This window comes from Monodelphis domestica, chromosome 1, assembly GCF_027887165.1.
Source record: "Monodelphis domestica isolate mMonDom1 chromosome 1, mMonDom1.pri, whole genome shotgun sequence".
In the NCBI taxonomy this organism is placed as follows: Eukaryota; Metazoa; Chordata; class Mammalia; order Didelphimorphia; family Didelphidae; genus Monodelphis; species Monodelphis domestica.
The window spans coordinates 539,471,869-539,493,986 of NC_077227.1; the positions used below are offsets into that span (position 1 = coordinate 539,471,869).

The 22,118-nt window shown below is 33.5% G+C and overlaps 1 protein-coding gene across 7 annotated transcripts in view; it reads left to right on the forward strand.

Moving 5' to 3' along the window:
• Nucleotides 1-22,118, forward strand: part of KIDINS220 (kinase D interacting substrate 220) — a 148,569-nt gene that overhangs the window by 57,232 nt on the left and 69,219 nt on the right. For all 7 annotated transcript variants that reach the window (XM_003339645.4, XM_056813332.1, XM_056813333.1 and 4 more), the window contains exons 15-22: nucleotides 815-980; nucleotides 6,361-6,512; nucleotides 6,708-6,997; nucleotides 8,966-9,106; nucleotides 12,736-12,979; nucleotides 13,314-13,402; nucleotides 15,003-15,147; nucleotides 18,986-19,148. In XM_003339645.4, the coding sequence (XP_003339693.1) occupies nucleotides 815-980; nucleotides 6,361-6,512; nucleotides 6,708-6,997; nucleotides 8,966-9,106; nucleotides 12,736-12,979; nucleotides 13,314-13,402; nucleotides 15,003-15,147; nucleotides 18,986-19,148 (1,390 nt within the window). The remainder of the gene's footprint in view (nucleotides 1-814; nucleotides 981-6,360; nucleotides 6,513-6,707; nucleotides 6,998-8,965; nucleotides 9,107-12,735; nucleotides 12,980-13,313; nucleotides 13,403-15,002; nucleotides 15,148-18,985; nucleotides 19,149-22,118) is intronic.

The following is a 22,118-nucleotide window of genomic DNA, read 5'->3' on the forward strand; positions in this document are numbered from 1 at the left end:
CATAAGCATACTAATAGGCTCAGATAAAAGCTATATTCTAATTGATTTCATTGGCTTTCAAAATGTGTGTAAAATTTCTTTTACCAGATGTAAGTAAGCTCTCCATTATAAGAAAACCTCTTAGTTAGGCTTTCTTTCTTTTTTTTTTTTTAAACCTTTACCTTACGTCTTCGAACCAATACTAGGTATTGGTTCCAAGGCAGAAGAGCAGTAAGGGCTAGGCAATGGGGGCCAATTGACTTGCCCAGGGTCACCCAGCTAGGAAGTGTCTGAGGTCATATTTGAACCCAGGGCTTCCTGTTTCTGGGCCTGGCTCTCAATCCTCTGAGCCACCCAGCTGTCCCCCCTCTATTAGACTTTGAATAAAATGATGTAATCTTTTTCTAGTTTCAGGAATTTTGAATAGCACCTTTAGTTAGGGGAGCACTATCTGTCATTATGCATTTTTTTGAAACAAGAGAGATAAGAATAATTCCTAATCTCTCCTCTGATTGCTGTCTTCAGTTTCAGGAAAAGAATTATTTATGTATTCAATATTATATGAACTATAGATTTGTTTTTCTCAAGATAATCTTAAATGAGTCTATGTGCTCTAAACATATACCAGTAAGGGGAATGGTGTTGGGTGTTGTAATTAGTTGGTTCAGGATTGTAACATTTGATATTGTGAAGTCAAAATTAAATTTAAAACTAACATAGCATATAATTGTGAGTCAGTGAATGAAAACTGAGTACTTGAGTTTGACTCGTTGGGGAAATGATTATGAAGCTTGATTACTTTAAATGATTTCATTCAGTTTATTTTTCATTTTAGCTGTAATTTACTTTGGTGGTCGAAGGGAAGGAGAGAGTTGGAATTGGGCCTGGGTAGTGAGCACTAGGTTGGCAAGACATATTGGCTACTTGGAACTTCTCCTCAAACTGATGTTTGTAAACCCCCCTGAACTGCCAGAGCAAACTACAAAAGCTTTACCTGTCAGGTGAGGAATGATTTTTGTTTCTCATTTCTTTCTTGGAAGTAATGTGCTATATTTAATCAAAAGTAAAAATTTAGTGGACTAAAGAAAAATTTATTTTCTGATTGTGTTTTAGTATGAACAAAATAATCCTATGAAAATATAATTTCAAAAGTTTTTGTTGGTGGTTTAATAGCTAAATCTATTAATAATTTGTTGACATGAAAGAATGTTGTATTGGTTTGCAGCCAGTTATCTAGCTTTTACATAATTGTCCACATGTTGTCTCTCTCCATAGACTTTGATTTCCCTGAGATCAGGGGACGTCTTTTGCCTTTCTTTGTATCCTCAGTGCTTAGCACAATGCCTGGCATGGGGTAGTAAACTAAATAAATGTTTATTGAAGATGGGCTGTATATGTAGAATTCAAAGAAACTTTTGAATACTTGTTTGAATCTGATGCAAAGTAAAATAAAGAGAACTAGAAGAACAATGAATATAATTCCTGTGGTAATGTAATTGAAAAAGAATAATAAATGTAACCCTGAGAAAGTATAATAACCAATCTATTTTCTTGAAGAACAGCCAGTTAGGCACAACTTCTCTATTTCAGCAAAGAAGTATGGAGTCATGGGGCCAGAATGTTGTATACATTATCAGACTTAGTCATTGTATCAGATATTTTTGTTTGTTTAATTGTTTATCTTTATTGAACTGTATAGTTCAGTTCCAGAGGTGAGAATGGAGTGCCTGTATCCTAGAATGAATGTGATAGTTTAAAAAAAAGACATTGATTAAAATGATCAACAATGCTCACATCCCCCTTTTTATAGGCAGATAGATGATGTATTGGATAAAGAGCTTGGCCTGGAGTCAGGAAGATTAGAGATGAAACTTGGCCTCAAACAAGTGCTGAGTGACCCTAAGCAGGTCACTTACCGCTGTTTGCCTCAGTTTCCTCATTTATAAATGGAGAAGGAAATGACAAATTACTCCATTATGAAGAACAAAATAACAAATCACTCCAGTATCTTTACCAAGAAACCCCCAGTGGGGTCATGAAGAGTTGGACATGACCAAACAACAAAAACCTTTGTATGCAACTCTATTTAACTCCCCATCCAAATTGTTTCTCTTGATGTCTTCAGAATTTAGTTCTTGGGAGCTTAATTCTTGGGCCTGACTTCCCTAGAGAATTCTAATTCATAGAGTTATTCATGTTCTTCCTCTGAACCCTTTGGAATTTACTTTCTTGGATTCCATGAAAGATGACAAACTACCCAAAGATTTCCATTCCTCTTTCACAAACTCTAGGGAAGGGATAATCATTTTTCTTCCTAATTCCAGTCCTATCATTGCCACACCAGGAACCAATTCCTATCTGTTAATTATAAAAAGATCCAGAATAGAATTTGCCTTTGTTGACTCTTCCATGTTTTGAAGGATCATATCACAAAGGTAAAATCATAAAGTTACCAGTTGCTCTACACTTGGCAGAGAAAGAACTCCAGCTGATTCTGGATAATTAAAAACTACTGTTACTACTGTGTTATGCCATTCTAAGCTTGTTATCTGTGTTATCCATTTCTGAGACATTTCACCTTTTTTTTTCTTCTTTCTATCCAAATGTTCTATAGTGTACAACAATGGAGAAAACTTCTTTTTTTTCCATCCTTTTGCTGTCATTCAAATGTTCTTGCTATCATGCTAATGGCTTCTAGTTCCTGAATTTTTTCACATTAATAAAATTTCTTAATATATAATCCTACCTTTCTTGATCTTCTTCCACTTCTTTTTCTTTTGAATAAGGTGTAGCCATTGAGCGATAGTCTGACAAGTTACACTTGCCATCTCAATTGATAACATGGATGCCTAAATTTTATTCCTAGTGTAGCAGATCTAGTTCCTCTTATTTGTTGCCTAAAATTTGGGCATTTGTACAGAGACATTTCAAAGTTAAAATAAAGCACTACTGATTTCTATAGAAGGCATTTTGCTATAGATTTTTGGGTTTGATTTTTATCTCCTGGTCATCTCAGCTGTTTTTCTTTCTACTTTGTGGTAGTACTATTTAGCTTGGTGAATATGCAGAGAGAGTACTTTTCTTTTTTCATCTTTTCAAATTATAAAGTCATTTTGATTAGATTTTCAAGATATCATGCAGCTAGAGATGTTTTCACCAGCCTTTGTTAAGTGTACTCTACTGAGTAAGGTAGCTTTTATTTTTAATCCATAGCTAATAGAAATTCATCATTTCATGGGACAAGCAAAATCATTTTTTATTCCATTTCACAGGATAAACAAAACTATCACCATGAAAATAATTTCAATGCACGTTATAACATCTCCTAAAGAGAATTGGCTTGAAAATTCTTCTGTGAAGAACTTAATAAGATCTTTCAAATGAATATAGACATTGATACTCAGTGATGCCAATGGGCACAAATTAAAAAAGTGGGAAATATGTTTCAGGGTTAAAGATTACTTAGAATAATGAAGAGAAGAAAGTAACATCTCTGAAAATGAAATTGGCTGTCTCAGTTGACAAGATGAAATGTGCTACTATTGTTGAAGTCAATCAACAGACATTAGGAATTTAATGTGAGCCAGACACTGTGCTAAATGTTGGAGATGCATTTCATGGTATAGAGCCAATTCTTAGCTTTTGATAATCACACCACTAATACTTAGAACAAAAATAAGCTCTTTCCCTTGTCCTTGGTTTCTTGCATGATCCTTGAAACTTTGGTTTCCTGAAAGTCACTTGACTGCTTAGAAGGCAAAGGATTCTTACGTTATCAATAAATTTACATTATCAGATGAATTTCATACCTTGTTAAGAAAACATTCAGGTCCAAACTAAGCTCAAATTAGTGGTTAGTAGTAGAAGATAACACTTTTCTGCTTTATATAGAAAATTTCGTAGCTGAACTCAGAACCTGAGAAAATCTTAAATTATAAACCTATGAGAGTAAGTTAGGTTGGATATGAGAAATTGCACAGAACTATTAGCAAAGTAATATTGGTGAGAGAGATTAGGGGATTTAATAAAAATGTTTTTTTTTCTATATCACAATATAGTAAAAGTAATGGCCTTCATTTATTCCTCTTAGTGGCAGTGTTTATAATTTCTTTCTACCCTAGTCCTAGATTTTAACAAAGATTTGTGAACCTAAGAATAGGTCTGTAGGGAAGAAGTGAGAATGCGGTTGGAAGATAAAATAACAAAAAATGTTTTACCTTAAATATAATAGCTACAAAGAGATTTTAAGTGTGAAAAGAGTGTTCATAGTAGAAATTTGAAATCCCACTTGGCTTATAAAATCAATCATGGAACTTTTCCTATGAAGATAATTTGAAAAATCCAACTGTATTCCTGCTGTGATTTCCTAGTGCTCTAATGACTAAAATAAATGGGAGTAAAACTTCTTTGTCAAAGAAATCCAACATAGTAGAAAAGCTCTTTGTGATACTGTTTGACTTCTCAGTTCCAACTGAGGAAAGTATCCCTTTCATACTTTAGTTTTATTCATTTCTTGGATTCTTCAACATTCTTATTTTCAAAAGACTATATTGCACATTCCCATTTTTTTTCTAATAAATTTAGGTGCTGAGTATGCAAATTCAAAAATTAAAACATTTGCTTTTCTCAAAGAGCTTATGCTCTAATGGAGGAGAAAACAACACATATTACACATGTATTAATATAAAGTTGACCAATATAAATATATACAAACTAGTAAGATATAAGGTAGATTGGGAGGGAAGGACTTAGCATTTGGGGGAATCAGAAAGGTTTCCTACAGAAGATGATGCCTTTAAAGGAACAGAGGGACTCTGAGGTGTACAGATAAAGAGGGAATAAAAAATGTAGATAAAGTTCCTTGCAAAGTTTAAAGAACTATTTAGAAGTGAACAGTTTCAGTTTGTGGAATTCAGAAAAATTAATTGTGATTGATGAATAAATCTATTAAAATAAAAAGGGAGTTCGCCTTGAAGTAAAGATCTTGATTTAAGTCTTGCCTCTGATATATATTAGTTATGTGTTGTCCTATTCAGTTGTGTCTAACTCTTTGTGACCCCATTCGGGGTTTTCTTGGCAAAAATACAAGAGCAGTTTGCCATTCTTCTTCAGCTCATTCTACAGATGAGGCAAACAGGGTTAAGCACCTTGTTCAGGGTGACATGGCTAGTAAAGGCTAGATTTGAAATCTTTATCTCCCTGACTTCAGGCTTGGCACTTTATCCACAGTGCCACTTAGCTGGCCTGCTGGCTGTGTGACCTAAGCAAAGCAGAACGTCTCGATGTTCTAGGTGTTCTAGGTTCTTAATTTCTACTAAGGCTTTAAGTTAAGTTGCGAAGGTACTTGCATTGATAGAGGGAGTTTGCTCACTTGAGATTTCTTTAGACCAGCATTGCTGAAGTTTTCAAGGTCTTGTGCCCAAACTGCAACTTCAAGCTACCTGTGATGCCCCCTGCCCAAATGTGAACTTCCCTTCAGGGCCAGGTGCAAGGATGTTAAAGAGACTCTTACTATAAACATAAAATATTTATTGAAATATATAAGGATAAATAAAAGGTTTCTAATTATAAGGGATTCTAACTCCACCCAAATAAACTCCCAGCTTCCATAAGGAACCACTTCTCCTGTGTTTCACAGGCTACACTAATCCTCCCTGATCTAACTAACCCAAATTTATACTATCTAAATAAAAACTACCACTATTATTCTTAATTTTGCCTTCAAATTATAAAATAGCAAAGGCTAGCTGGTTGAGTCTCAACAAGAATCAAGTTAGGACTCTGATTCTGGTCCCAACAAAAGACCAGGTTTTTCTTTGGTCTTCTCAGAGTTAAACAATCTATAAAACCACAATAGATAGTCAATAGTAATTCCCAAGTTGGGAAAGGAAAACATTGAGCTCTTTCAGATCTTTCCCTCAGAAAGAGAGTGAGGCAAAGATGTTACCTCCTCTAGTCCTGAGAGAGAGTCTCTGAAAGTGTGTCTCTGCCAACTGGTAGAGACAAACTCCTAATTGCCAGAGAGAGTAATTGACATAGAAAAAATGGTTATTACTGTCAGCAGTTGAAATTAACATGCTCTCTCAGCTCTGCTTCAAACTCCAATTCTTTTCTCAAACCAGCACTCTACTTTTTATCACTAAACTAATAAAACAATACTTATTTTCTAATATCACCCATACACCAGGGAGGGTCCTAACGTTCCCTTTCATGTTGAATATTTTATGGTCTTTCTCTTCTCATTTTATAATTAAAAAAAACCAGAATTGGTCTGACTTAAATACATATTTCTTTAAAAACTTAATTTAAATTAGGAAAAAAGATTTATAATCTTATTTTTATTCACATAATGACAGCATATGTATTTCTTTTTTTTTAAAGGTTTTTATTTACAGATTACAATAGACTCTCTAGTGTAGGTGGAGAAACTTCATTGGCCGAGATGATTGCAACTCTTTCTGATGCTTGTGAAAGGGAATTTGGATTCTTAGCCACAAGACTTTTTCGAGTATTCAAGACTGAAGATACACAGGGTAAAACTTTTATGTTTCTCTGTTTTTGTGTTTTACATAATAGTTTTGCTTTTGCTTTTTTACATATAATTTATTAAATTCTTCATATTATGTTATCTTGTATCCTAATAATTTTATATTGTACTTTGACTATTGAATAAAATTATCTAGATATTAGAAGCATAAATAACAGTCAAAATCCTTTTTATGTCACAGGTAAAAAAAAGTGGAAGAAAACTTGCTGCCTTCCATCTTTTGTCATCTTCCTTTTCATCTTGGGCTGTATTGTTGCTGGAATTACTCTTCTTGCTATATTTAGAGTTGATGAAAAACATATAACAGTAAATGCTATTCTTATATCAGTTGCATCTATTGTTGGTTTGGCCTTCATCTTAAACTGTCATACTTGGTGGAAAGTACTGGACTCTATCTTAAATTCTCAGCGTATCCGTCTCCATAATGCTGCCACCAAACTGCACAAGTTGAAAAGTGAAGGGTTCATGAAGGTAAGTAAACATTGAAATACTTGTAGCAAAAATGATAACTCATAAGTTTCTAGATATAAAGCAGAGAGATCTGTGTTAAAAATACTTTGTGACTTTAAAACATTTTAATTTCAACTTCATTTAGAATTAAATTTGTGTACATTCCCTAATTGTGGGTATACTCCAAGGCCCTGTCTGGCCTCTCACCTCCACAGATTTCAACTATTTTCTTTATCTAGGTCATTTTTTTGGGCCTTTGGCTATGAAATCTTTCCTGATTTCCCAACCTGCTTGTTATGTTTTTCTTTCCCCTCATTTTGCAGTATTTCATATGTGCATGTTGTCTCCTTTGATAGAATGAGCTCTTTGAGTTCAGAAACTGTTGTTTTTTTTGACATTGAGTTCCTACCATCTAGCTTAGAGCCTGACACCTAATAAGTACTTAGTAAATATTTGCTGATTGATGAATAGATATCCTGCTTTATAGATTTTGAAAAATTTTTTTTAAGTTTTTAAACCCATACCTTCTATCTTGGAATCAATACTGTGTTGGTTCCAAGACAGAAGAGTAGTTAAGGCCTAGGCAATGAGAGATAAGTGACTTGCTCAGGGTCACATAGCTAGGAAGTGTCCGAAGCCAGATTTAAACCCAGGACCTTCTGTCTTTGGGCCTGGATCTCCATCCACTTAGCTATCTAGCTTCCTCTAAATCCTCTCTTCCTACCTTCAATTCCACATCACCAACTGACTTGTCATTTTGAATTCAATGTTCTAAAGATATTTCAAACTCAGTGTTTAAAACAATATTCATTAACTTTCCTCAATTGAATTTACCTTTTTTTAAAAAATTGAATATACCACTATTCTTCAAGACTCCCAGTTTCACTTATTTGGAGTCATTTTCTAATACTTACTTATAGATCACAAATCTAATTACTTGTCAAGTTTCATCAGTTCTTTCTCCACAATGTTCTTGTATACATATCTTTCTTTCTATTTACATAGCTACCACACACTAGTGCAGGCTCTCATTACAACTTTTCTGAACTTTTACAATAATTTTCTAGTTGTTCTCCCCATCTCTAATCTGTCCTCTGTACAGTTCTGACCATGTCACTCCAGTAACTTCTTATTATTTCTAGAATCAATAGAAATTATTCCCTTAGAGGCTATTTAAAGCTCTTCGTGATCTGGCCTCAACTGACCTTTCCAGCCTTAATATATATTCCTTTCCTTCTCTCAGTCTTGCTGTTTCCCACGTATAACACTTTATTTTCATATTAAAGGTTTGTTCTGACTGTCATCCATGCATGGAATGTACTCTTCTCATCTCTGCTCTTGAGAATCTATACTTCACTTTATTATTTTTTATTTTTATGTTTAATATTTTATTTTTTATTTTTAAAAATATTTTTCCATGGTTATATGATATAGCTGCTGCTCTTCATCCTGAATCTGTGACCTAGACCTGGGCACTGGGTGACAGAGCTGCCAGATGGTGCATGTTCTTGCTCCCAGGACTAGTTGAGGAGTCCCTTGGGATCTATCTCTTTTTGCCCTGGTACTTGTTCCTTTCCTACTGCCACTACTACCGCCCTGTTCTCCTGACCAGCTTGTAGGATGACATTCTGTAGACTTCTTTGTTTATCTTCTGAAGCTTCCTTGTGCTGGAAAAATGACTCACTGTGACTTTTTCTTAGCTATTAGTCAGGCATGTTTTTTAAGTTGTTGTGGAGGAGTTGTGTTAATAGAGCTAGACAAAAATACTGGCTTTTATTCTGCTATCTTTACTCCACCATTATCATTATGAATGATAATATAAATCAATAGTGGAGCCAGAATTAGAAGTTTGCTATCAAGACTCTTGAATCTGTATTTGCTTTACTGGATTATTTTGCATCGGTATTGAAAAACCCCAACTTTCTTTTATGAAATATTTCATTATAACTTATGCTTTCATTATAACTTTTCATTATAACTTTTGGACAGGTTCTGAAATGTGAAGTAGAATTAATGGCTAAAATGGCAAAAACTATTGACAGCTTCACTCAGAATCAGACAAGATTAGTGGTCATAATCGATGGGCTGGATGCCTGTGAACAAGACAAAGTCCTACAGATGTTGGATACGGTATGTTTTTAGTTATTTTAATACTTGGTGATTGACTATAGAAGCCCAATTGCTTATATATTTATTGAAATAAATTTGAGGATTTTACATTAAGGAGATGCCAGGGGGTGTATTGTATGTCCTTTTGTTAATAATATTCTTTTTTTTTTTTTGGTGAGTAATTTTCCACTCTTTGGTTTTGATTCTTCAGGAACAATACAAGGTAGTATTTCTTGTATGGAAACAAAAAGTTAAAATATCTAGCATTTAAAAACATATCTTATAGCAGAAATGATACCTGAACAAGCAGGATATCAAAGAGCAATGAATTTGGAGTCAGTCAAAGGATACATACTAGACTTCTGGCTTTTCTGTTCACTAACTCTGTAAGCTTGCACAAATCATCTAACCTCTTTGGGCTTCTTCGGTTCCCTTATCTGCAAAATTAATCTGTTGGACGATTTGGTCTCTTAAGTTTTTTTCTAATCTTATAACCTATATTTAAGGTCTAATGGATATATGTGAGAGAAATGGATATAGTCTGTCACTGGGGTTTTTCTCATGGTCATGGACAGAATCGGAGTTGGTAGTAGGGAACTCCAGTGTATACTTCTAAGCAGTAGCATAAAGCACCACATCAAGGACCATAAATATCAGTAAAAAATGGTGTCTGTCCTCTTAATCTATTGAGAAAAAGGTTTCAAAATAATTGTAGATGGACAAAGTTGAGCAAATTGAATGTGGGAAAGTGGGAGACCAGAAGTAGGAAACTTTAGAATGCATGAAGAACATCTTCTCATCAAAAAAAAAAATCCAAAACCCATCCCTCCACCCCCAAAAAGAGGAAATTTGAATCGTCATGGAGAGAAATGATCAGCTAACGTCATAGACCGTTCATCAAAGCCTGTATCTACAAAGATATCTAAGTTTGGATTTTCTGTAGTCATTTGACAGAGTAGGTTAATCATATCCTTCAAACTTGGGGCAAGTAAGCTTAAAGAATTTATTTCAGGGTATCTCTGTGGGTTGAGAGCTAGGCCTAGAGACAGGAGGTCCTGGGTTCAAATTTGAACTAAGACCTTTCTAGATGTGTGACCTAGCAAGTCATTTAACTGCCATGTGCTTAGCCCTTTCTGCCCTTATGCCTTGGAACCACCACTTAGAATCAATATTAATTCTAAAGCAGAAGGTTTAAAAAATAATAAAGTTTAAAATAATAATTTTTAAGAAAGAATATTTCAACTCTTGCTCCTAAAAAGTTTTTCAATCAGAGCAGTTTACATTGAAGATGCATACATACACATACACACATGTATGTATACACACAGTACAACAAGGTGGCACAATAGATACAGTATTGGGCCTAGGGTCAAGAAGAACTCATATTCCCGAGTTCAAATTTGGCCTTAGACACTGGCTTTATGACCCTTGGCAAGTCACATAACCTTATTTGCCTTAGTTTCCTCATCTATAAAATGAGTGGGAGAAGGAAATGGCAAACTACTTCAGTGTCTTTGCCAAGAAAATCTAAAATGGGGTCACAAAGAGTCAGACACATCTGAAAATGATAGAATGACAACATATACAGGTACATTTTGCAATTCTTTAAATAAATTTCAAGTTTTTTCCATTTTAAAGGAAATGACCTACCAAAATTCATTAATATTTTATAAATATGGTGAGAAACACATTGGTTCATTTGTTAGAAATATAAATTATTGGTTTACTTGATGAAATCTAATTTGAATTTGAACAAGGTCAGTTTTCTCATTAATATGCTATAATAATAGACTAATATTTATAAATTTTGGTGAATATTGCATAAAAATTATAAATATTCACAAAAAGTCCAGATTGTAGAAAATGCTCATGGTATTATACGTCTTATTTCCCTTTAGATTACTGGCCCATTTCATACACCAGAAATAAAAGATGTTTAAGTAGTTTATGAAAGATCTGACCACTTTTTCTGTGAATTTGTAAGATTTAAGAGGCTTTAAGTTTTTTTATTTTGTACATAATGTTAAATTTCTTTTAATTATGAGGCATTTGATAAACCCACATTAGCATTTTTTAAAGCTTTGCCATAAACAAATGATATTTTCTTAAAATTTCCTTCTCTGTTGAATTTGAAGGTTACTGGAGAATTTTCTACTAGTGGTAAACGTCCGTCAAGATGCTGCCTGACTTTTAATATATTACTGGTTTTGTGATTCTGGGCAAGCCACTTGGCTCAGTTTCCTCCTATAAAAAAATGAGCCAAAGAAGGAATGTCAAACCACTGCAATACGTTTATCCAGTTGCATCCATGTTTAAGATAAGCCTCACCAAAAATACTGAAAATGTGCATGGAAGGATTAATTTTTTCTTATTTGACTTAATCATATCAAGATTCATGAATTTATATTTAGCCATTATAGGCAGATTTTGCATTTTTGTCCATTATATTAAGTTTAAAGTAGGAGTTCTCAACTTTTTTTTTTGTATCGTGGACCTCCTTTAGCATTGTAGTGAAGATAATGGACCCCTTCTCAAAATAATGTTTTTAAATGCATAAAGTAAAATACAAAGAATTACAAGGTAACCAATTATATTGAAATATATTTATCAAAATAATAATTTAATAAAAGAAGACAGAACCCAAGTTAAAAATCTCTTTTGATTTAAAGGAAGAGTTTTTGAGTATTTTCCTGATTGAAATAAAATGATAGACTAAAATGGAAGAGAAAAATGAGTGAGAAGATGAAGGTCTTTCCTAAAATGCCAATAAACTTGTTAAACTGAAGCAATAAAAATAACTCTAATGCAAATGATAATATAATGTAGGTTTGAAGAGATGTAAAATTAAAAAAACACTTTGAAATATCTAACTAGTGTTAACCTAGGAGGCATCTAATTATGGTCCTTCGAGAATAAGTGAGTTTCAAAAGATAAAGTAGGTGGAATAATTCCAGGTTTAGGGGTAGTGTAGAACAAATATTAAATGTATAACAGAAACTCACTTAATTTCTGCAAAGCACTTCTTTGTAATAAATCTAGATTTTTGCTAATGTAAGCAATATTATCCTATACCCATTTTACAGATTAAGCAACTGAGGATCAGAAACATAAAGTTATTCCTAGTCAGAATATTAATAAAAATCAGAATCAGGGGTTGAATTTTTTTTTTTACTTCTAAAAGCCAATATTCTTTTTCATCACACTGCTTCTTGAAGAGATATTTATGTTGCTATTACTGTCATCAAACAGTATTTCAAAGATCTTGAAGCAGGAAAGGACAAAGGGAGGGAGGAAGGAGAGGAAGAAAAAAAAAGAATGGAAGAAACAAATATTTTTCAAGCATTTTCTGTGCTAAGCACTGTGCCAAATATTTTTTATAGATGTTATTTGATCATCATAACAACCTTGGTAGGAAACACTATTATTATCCCTATGTACAGCTAAGGAAACTGAGGTAGAAAGAAGGTAATTGACTTGCCCAGGGTCACACAGCTAGTATTTGAGGCCCCATTTGAACTTAGAAGTTCTTGATTAAAAAGGACACCAATTTTTATTTATTTTTTTTGCCTCATATAGAAATTGTAAGCCCTTCAAATGTATAGTTGATATCTCCTGTTGCATTTCATAGCACTGATTCTCTTTTGTTACAGGTCCGAATTCTGTTTTCTAAAGGTCCATTCATTGCTATTTTTGCAAGTGATCCACACATTATTATAAAAGCAATTAACCAGAACCTCAATAGTGTACTTCGTGATTCAAATATAAATGGTCATGACTACATGCGCAATATAGTTCATTTGCCTGTCTTCCTTAATAGTCGTGGATTTAGCAGTGCAAGAAAATTTCTTGTTACTACCACTTCAAATGGAGATGTTCTATGTTCTGAGAATACAGGTAAAAAGCAAACCTTTAACTTAAAGGTCTTAAAACAGCAAAAATTGTATATTTTTGTTAATACATTTATAACAGCTCAACTTGCTTACCATCTCCAGGAAGGGGGAGGGAAAAAGAAGGAGGGATACAATTTGGATCTTATAACTTTAGAAAGCTTATGGGGTAAATTGTTATTACATGTAATTTGTAAAATAAAATCTCTTAAAAATTAATTTGTATGTGATTTTGAAGAGAATACTTTAAAATTGCTTTAGAGAGTTTTGACTTCTTAAAGCAACAGTAATACAGGAGTATTTCAGTGTGTAAATTGTTTGTCTTCATAAATTATTTTAAGGATTACATGAAGATGCTGATAGAAGAGTTTCACAAAACAGTCTTGGGGAAATTACTAAACTTGGCAGCAAGACCGCCCTCAACAGACGGGTAAGATCATTGTTTTCAGTCAGGCTTCTGTTTTGTTATATTACATAAAAAACAAAGGTAAGATGCTCAATTAAGATATTTTAATGCAGGTGAATTATTTTCAAATGAAATTTATCATTGAATTTCTTAACTTCAGGGCTCTTTCATGAACTGTCTGAGCAAGCCTAAAGCCATAGTAACTAAGTTGTATACTCATAGTAACTCACCTGTATACATGAATAAGTCCTGTCTTCCTCCTTCCACCCCTATACTCTATTCTTTAGTGATTTTGTTTATTTAACCCCTAACCAAGTTTAGGCTTAGAATATACAATAATATGCCACAACTTGTTTGATCATTTCGCAGTTGATAGGCATCCTCTTAATTTCTAGTTCTTTGCCAATACAAAGAAAGATGCTAGAAATATTTTAGAACATGCAGGTTCTTTTCTTTTTTCTCTTTTCACCTTGGGAACTAGACCTAACAGTGGTATTGCTGGGTCTAAGGATATACACAGTTTTATAACTCTTTGTGCATAATTCCAGCTTCTGCTCCAAAATCATTTCACAGTTCCACCAACAGTATATTAGTTTTGCCATTTTTCCACATCCCCTCCAACATTTGTCATTTTCCCTTTTATCATTTTATTAAATCTGATACGATCTTATCTCAGAATTGTTTTGATTTTAATTTCTCCAATCAGTATTGATTTAGATAATTTTTTCATATTCCTATATTTGTACTGAGAAAGCTTCTAAGTTTTCTGAAGTGTAAACGTTGCATGCTCCTGGTTTTGAATATATACTTTTGGTCACATTAAAAAAAATATTTTTTGATTTCTTCATCCAAAAACTGTTCATATCTTTTGACCATTTATCTTTTGGGGAATGGGTCATATTTTTATAAATTAGACAAAGTTCTCTTTATATCTTTGAAAGATGAGACCTCTATCTGAGAAATTGTCTAGACTCTAGGCAAAAGGTTTTTTACCCAGATTATTTTCTCTTTAAAGAGTGAGCTTCCTCAATGATTGTCATGTCCATTTATAAAATTAAGTTCATACATGTTGTATTAACATATCTCTGTAAATTGAGTCACTTATATTTGAAAATGTAAGTATTTATTGCAAAATCTGATGAAATAGTTTACTAATTTTTCACAAAATATTCTGATTCAATAAAAACAAATATTTTCCCTGCTAATGTTGTTCATTTTTATAATCATTTTGATCATCCTTTGTTTTTTGTTGAGAACCTGAATTTTTGTGGTAGTACAATATCATCTTTTCTTCTGAGAAGCGGGCCACATAACATAGTGGATAGAGAGCCAGCCATGAAACTAGGATGGCACGAGTGCAATTCTTGCCTCTGAAAACATACTGTTTTGCTTCTGGGTTAATCACAACCTCTTCATGCTTAAGGCAATTCTGTAACATTATATGTTGCATAGAAGGTGTCCAACTGGCATTTGTAGGATGTCCCCATATGAAAGAAAGTAGTATATTCCTTATACCAGGTTAATCATGGGTTCAATCCCTATAACCTTCCTGGTTTTTGTTTACAAGTTCCTAAATTCTCGGACTTGTGTCAATAAATTCTCATTTGCATTATGTTGTTTTTAGGACACTTATAGAAGAAGACAGATGCAACGCACCATTACACGCCAGATGTCTTTTGATCTTACAAAGCTATTGATGACAGAGGACTGGTTTAGTGATATCAGTCCTCAGACCATGAGAAGACTACTTAATATTGTTTCTGTGACAGGTGAGTTTTTTACTTCTTGTTTTCTTTGTTATAGGAAATAATCTCTGACAGTCTCAAATGACATTTTCAGAAACAAGTTAAAAAAATACAATGTAATATGTTTAAAAGACTGACCATGCTAAGAGTGCAGTAGAAGAAGCTATTAAAAAATTCATTTTCCACTTCTTTAGAACCTCATTACATAAGTATAACAGATGCTTAATAAAAGAACAAGAAGATACAAACCTAAAATTCACTCGAAATGTTAAAACATAATTGTCCTTGAAGCTCAAAAAGATCTATAATCTCATTGTTGTTGGTATTTTCTTAAACCTTATAGATCCATGCTTGTCTGCTTATTCTGCATGGTTCTTTTTTGATCTTACCATCTGACCATTCCACATGTTATGGGTACTCCTCAGTTTCTTTTAACATTATACTGATGCCAGGAGATCATAGGGACTATTTAATGGTTTTATAAATATTTATGACTGCTGCAATAGAAGATGACCAAATCTCTCATAGAGTGATGATTTCATTTTGTCTTTGGACGCATTTTAAAACAAACTCCTAAGAAGTAGTGATTTATTATTCCATTTAGTTGCAAAGTCCTTCTGTTTTCTGTTTTTTTATTTATGCCGAGAATGCTAAGATTAAAAAAATTGAGTTCCCTCAGGAATATGTCCTCAAAGATCTGCTAGTGTTTCTTTCTCCTGCTACAATACACCTCAACATTTACCTTGTTATCTGTTGTGTATGTACACAAAAATATTGTCTCTGTGGTTAGATTAAAATTTCTTTGAAAGCAGAGACTGTTTCATTTTTGTTTTTGTTTGCCAGATATGTGCAGCATATTTGGACAAATGCTTGATTGATTGATTGATTGGTCATAGGCTAGTAAGCATTTCACATTTAGAATATTAGCAGCTAAGTTAATATTTATAGATAGTTTTAAAGCCATGGTGATCTTCGCTTCTTCTGTCACCCCTTTCTGTCACTCTGATAATCACTGCAGAAGTGTAATGAGACTACATTCTAGGGTTACTGTGACCAGCAGAGTTCCACACTACGTATGGTGTTGTATTCCTACTTTCTTAGTCTGATCCCTGAAAAACAATGATAGTTACATTTACCATACTCAAAGATTTTCCAACATGGTAGGACACACTAGAAGTTATGTTCTTTTGACATAGCTATTAAGAACCAAAAGGTAATTTCCATTCCATGAGGGGTTGTTAGAGTAGGATTTTCTTGAGGACTTCGTTATGATAGGGGAAAATCTGATTTTGAACTCAGATTAAATTTTATTTTTATATTAAGTTTTGTACTTAAATAATTTACCATAGTAATAATCACAATTATATAGGGATTTAATATTTACAGAACTAACTTTTATAGTGATTATCTCATATAGTAAAATAACAGAGTTTGAATTTTAGAGAAGTTAATCAGCAGCAAGGATTTATTAAGTCACCTGTCATGCACTAAACAGTGTGCTAGACCCTGAGGAGGCAAGAAAAAAAGGGTGATAAGATAGTTCATATATGGAAGAACAGTTATTCTACTTGAAGAAAGAGTGCAGTATGTTCACAGATAAAGAAATATAATGTACCTACTAAAAAAAAACAAGTTATTTTTTGGAGGGGAAAGGTGGTGGGTACAACTAACAACAAGGGCAGTCAGGAAAGGTCTTTTGAAGTAAGTAGTGTTGGAGCTGAACTTGGAAGGCAGCTGAGTTTCCAAGCAGTATAGATGATAAAGGAGAACATTTGGGCATGAGAATCAGTCTTAAAATATGGAGATGAGAGGCACAGTACCATATATAAGTAACAGAAAACATGGATAGCTCAGTAGATTGCCTGAATTAATCAGGCATATTGAGGAGTGTAATGTAGAATAAAATTTTAAAAGATAGGCTGACAATCTAGATGTCATAGTGTATAGAATGCCAGGCCAGGAGTCAGGAAGACCCGAGTTGAAATGTCACCTCACTCTTGAGACTTGTTAGCTGTGTGACCTTGGTTGAGTCATTTTAACCTCCCATCCTCGTTTTTTTACTGGTAAAATGGGTTTAATAATAGTACCTCCTTCCTAGAGTTGTGAGCATTAAATGAGATAATAGTTTTAAAACATTTCACACAGTACCTAGCACAAAATTAGCACTATATAAATTCTTGCTACAATAACAACATTTATTATTATAGTAGTTGTTATTCTCTAAATTGTGAAGATTTCAAATGCCAAATTAAGGAGTTTTATTTTTTATCCTAATGTCAGTTGGTAGCTATTATCAAGCAAGAGGAGATCAGATCTGGTCAGATTTGCATTTTAGAATGTCACAGGATTACAAATTTAGAATTTAAAGGAAACTTAGGGGTCAAATAAGGCTAACTGTTTCATTTTATAGATGAGGAAAATGATGCCGAAGACAGGTAAAATACCTTGTCCAGGGTCACACAAGTAATAAAGTGTCAGAGAAGGATTGGAGAAGAGACCTTCATGACTTCATGTCTGGCTTTGTACTGTCATGTTGCCTCTTTCATTTGAGCAACTCTATGGAGGAAGGATTAGAGACAGGAGAAATGCATGCGGGGGGACCAACATGGACCTGAACCAGGGTGGTAAAAATGTAAAAAGTGGGGGGAATATTGATGAGTCTTGACACTTGAGAACTTTTTGATTAAGGGATAGTGAATGAGAGTGAAGACTTAAAGATGATGCTAATATTATATGGCCAGTTGGCTAAAAAGATGGTTGAGCCTTGACACAGATAGAGAAGTTAAAAGGAAGGGTTGGCTTAGGGAAAAAACAAACAGTAAGTTCTGTTTTCGATGTGTTCTTTTTTTTAGATATCTATTGGACATCCAGGTAGAAATGTCTTGGAGACATTTGGAGATAGGGGATGAGGGCCAAGAGCAGGGTTTGGGGCTACATGGGAGAGGTGAAATGATATCAGACTAGGGAATTTCAGAATTTGTGAACACGGAAGTAAAATATTTTGGGCAATAGAAAGAAATAGAGTATGATTATCTCCAGGTATGTAACCAAGACATTATAGAGGACTAAGTCTTGGGAAATGAGTAACTGGAAGGTAGAGGCGTTTAAGGGAGTATTGGTATGTATGTTTAAGTTTCCCAGTGTAAAGACAAAAGAAGAGAAAGACGGGGTCAGCCATTGAACCCCTTGAAGAGAGTGCTTGGAAGTTGTAGACAATAAATACCAGAATTTTGTTGGGGTTGATAAATCCTCAGAATTGGAGAGATTGCTGAATAATGGAGGTAAAAGGAGAATCTGGAAATGACCATTGGAAGCAAACTCTCCAGTGAGTAGGGGGAACAAGTGAAAGTATATCAAATGCCAGATAAGTAAAATATCTTAAATTTATGTTCATCTAAATGACTTTATTAACCAGTTTAACCTATTTTCATAAAACCAGACTGTGCTTTAACTTGCTAAATCTTTTGCCACAGAAGTTCATATATGGTGCGTATCTAAAGAATAGTGTTCCTGAAATGCACAACAAAATGTACATAATCTTAGGATAGCTTAGAATATTATAGTTCTGGAGTGACCATAAGAGATCCCTTTTCAGGTTGGTTTATGAGATCTTGTTTTTCATTCTGTATGTTTAAAAACTTATCCTAATAGTCCACTATAATCAAGTTATTTTATAGTCATATATTACTTAAAGAACTGGAAAATTCACAATAGCTAAGATAATCACAAAAGGCAAAATCACTGTTTGAAATACTTGACGTTTCAGTTTGTTTAGAACAAGGTTAAATTATTTAATTTCTCTTCTAAATTTTTGCTTGGACTTATGTTAAGTTACAAAATGCTATGTTTTCATTCTCTAAAGGACGATTATTGAGAGCCAATCAAATTAATTTCAATTGGGATAGGCTTGCTAGCTGGATCAACATTACAGAACAATGGCCCTATCGAACTTCATGGCTGATACTGTATTTGGAGGAAACAGAAAATGTTCCAGATCAAATAACATTAAAAACCATCTATGAGAGGTACTACAGTTGCTAATTCATGTTTTTTTATGCCTTTAAGTTGAGTTTAATTTATAGATTCTTTGTGTTAAAAGTGTTCTGAGTGTGCCAAGTGAATATTTATACATTTAATCAAATTTTCCTCTTGATATTTACTATAATTTCAGAGTTGTGATCCCATGTATCCTTTGATGTCAATACATAGTAGATTCAACATTTTCATTTGGGAATATCCTACCTTAATCAGAACAGCATATGTAAAAGAAGTTTCCCAAACTAATACTTATATATATTTTTATGGAAGCCCACTGAAACATATAATAAAATTTCCTTTTCATTTAGCATTTTTATTTACTATATGGAATGATAAAAACAGCCATACCTCCTAAACTGCCACTCCGGTTATTTAGGAGAATGTCATGCTTGGAAAACCTATTTGGAATTGCTTTCTCAGGTAGCTTAGAAAATACTATTAAAATAATATTAAAAAATATCCCCAATTATCATTAAACAATAGAAGTATTGGTATCCCATTAAATTAAATAGTATATTACTTAATAGATTTTAAACATACATTGACCCTAATACATTATATTAAAGAAGTTTGTTTAATTTCTTCACATAAGAAGTGTTGACTGACTGGCTCTGACTCAATCAAAGTTTCATTTGATCTTATTGCTGTATTTGGTCAAATTTACAAATTTGACTCTTAAGGGAGTGTATTTTAAAGTGAAGTTTATCTGTAGTTGCTCATCAGACATTCATTGTGTTCTTGGGTATCTCAAAAATATTTGTAAGATAGAAAATTACTAAGTGAAAACCCATTATATACAATACCTTCCATATCCAATTATTTACCTAGTCTTATTCATTTTACTCTCTCAATAATCTGGAGTCTCCTCACCATTTTCATAATTACTTTCCTAGTTTAGTCTCTTATCTCTTTCCTGAACTGTTGTAGTCACCTCCTAATTAGATCCTTGTTTCCAATCTCTGTCCTTTCTAAAGCTTTCTTCCAAGAAGCCACCAAAATTTTCTTCAGAAACTATGCATTTTAATACATTAATACTCTTCTTAAGGAACTTTTTTCGGCTTATTTTTTCTGTGATAAAGTAGAAACCACTTTCTTGTTTTTTAAAAGTTTTTAAAATTTAACTCCTAATCTCTTCTAGAATTATTTCTTATTGTTCTTATATCCCAAACTTGGCATTTTTGTCTACCCTAGGTGACTTTGCATAGGATTTTCCCCATGCTGGAAAATGCTTTTCCTTCTTGCCTCTACTTCTTAAGAATTTATTGAAGGGGGGGCAGCTAGGTAGCTCAGTGGATTGAGAGCCAAGTCTAGAGACCAGAAGTCATAGGTTCAAATCCGGCCTCAGACACTTCCCAACTGTGTGACCTTGGGCAGGTCACTTAACCCCCGTTGCCTAGCCCATACCCCTCTTCTGCCCAAGACAGAAGGTATGGGTTAAAAAAAAAAAGAGGGGGCAACTGGGTAGCTCAGTGGATTGAGAACCAGGCCTAGAGACTGGAGGTCCTAGGTTCAAATCTGGCCTCAGACAGTTCCTAGCTGTGTGACCCTGGGCAAGTCACTTGACCCCCATTGCCTAGCCCTTACCACTCTTCTGCCTTGGAGCCAATACACAGTATTGACTCTAAGATGGAAGGTTAGGGTTTAAAAAAAAAAAAGAATTGACGGTTCAGCTCATGTGCTACCTCCTGTGGGAAATCTTTCCTGATTCTCCCATTTTTTGTCTCTTTTCTACCTCAGATTATAATGTATATTTTTATTGATTCATATTTTTGTTTCTTCCCATTAGAAATATAAGTTCCATGAAAAGAGAGACTTTTTCTTAAAGAATATAATACTTGGCATATAATTAATAGTCCGGTGCCTTGCAGATAGTAAGCACTTAAATGCTTGTTGAATTGGATAATAATAATATTGCTAGAAATACTCATTGATTATTCTTACTATCATGAAGTGAAAATATTTTTACCAGACCAGATGTTTAGAACTTAGAAATAATTAGTATGTGGCCATAAAAGTCTAATTCTTTTATGAGTTAAAAATATAGATATTAAATTTGTAGGTTTCCTTTCATTAGTAGAGGTTAGCTTCTCATTCTTTCAGTTTCATTTCAAAAGTCTTTTAACTCTAGGTGGCCTACAGGGCTCTGTCCTGAGCCCTCTTTTCTTCTCCCTTTATACTACAGTGATCCCTCACCTATATACAAAGATCCCCACAGTAGGTGAAAATTGGCTAAGTAGCAGTGTTATATTTATTTTATTATTTATATATATTTTAAAGCTTTACAAACCCTTCCTACTCTCTTATAAACCTCTTCCACACTCTTATTAATGTACAATCATTGGGCCAATCAGCGCCCAGGATACAGAACACAGCGCTGTGTTCATCTTTCATTCCATCAGCCAATGGTGTGCCGTGATAAGTGTACTGAACTAAAAGTCAAGATAAGTGAATATATAGTGAGGGATGACTGTACTTCACTTGGTGATTTCTTCAGCCCCCTAGGCTTAATAACTGTCTCTATTCTGATACATTTATCTCCTCAATTGTAAAATGATGGGATTTGACTAGATGATCTAGAAAAATCCCCTCTACCACAAATTTTATAATAATATATTCCCATGTTTGTAACTTTTATTGCCTTTGGTTACCCTCTCATATTCATTGCAAACTGTTGCTAACACATTTTTTCTCCCCTTTTTTTGGTCATTGATTTATATTTTAAAATTACGTATTAAATTATTGTAGTCAATGTCAATATTATTTCTGCTATTTATGACCTGTTTTCATTTAACACTTGCTCAAATAGTTCAGGATTTCACATTTGTAATACCAGTCACTAATTTACAATTTTTAGACAATCTAAAAAATTCTAACAGTTTAACAACTTTTTTTTTGTTATAGTGTAGCAATTTTTAAAATTATGCATTGAAATATATATTAAAATACTTTAGAACTTT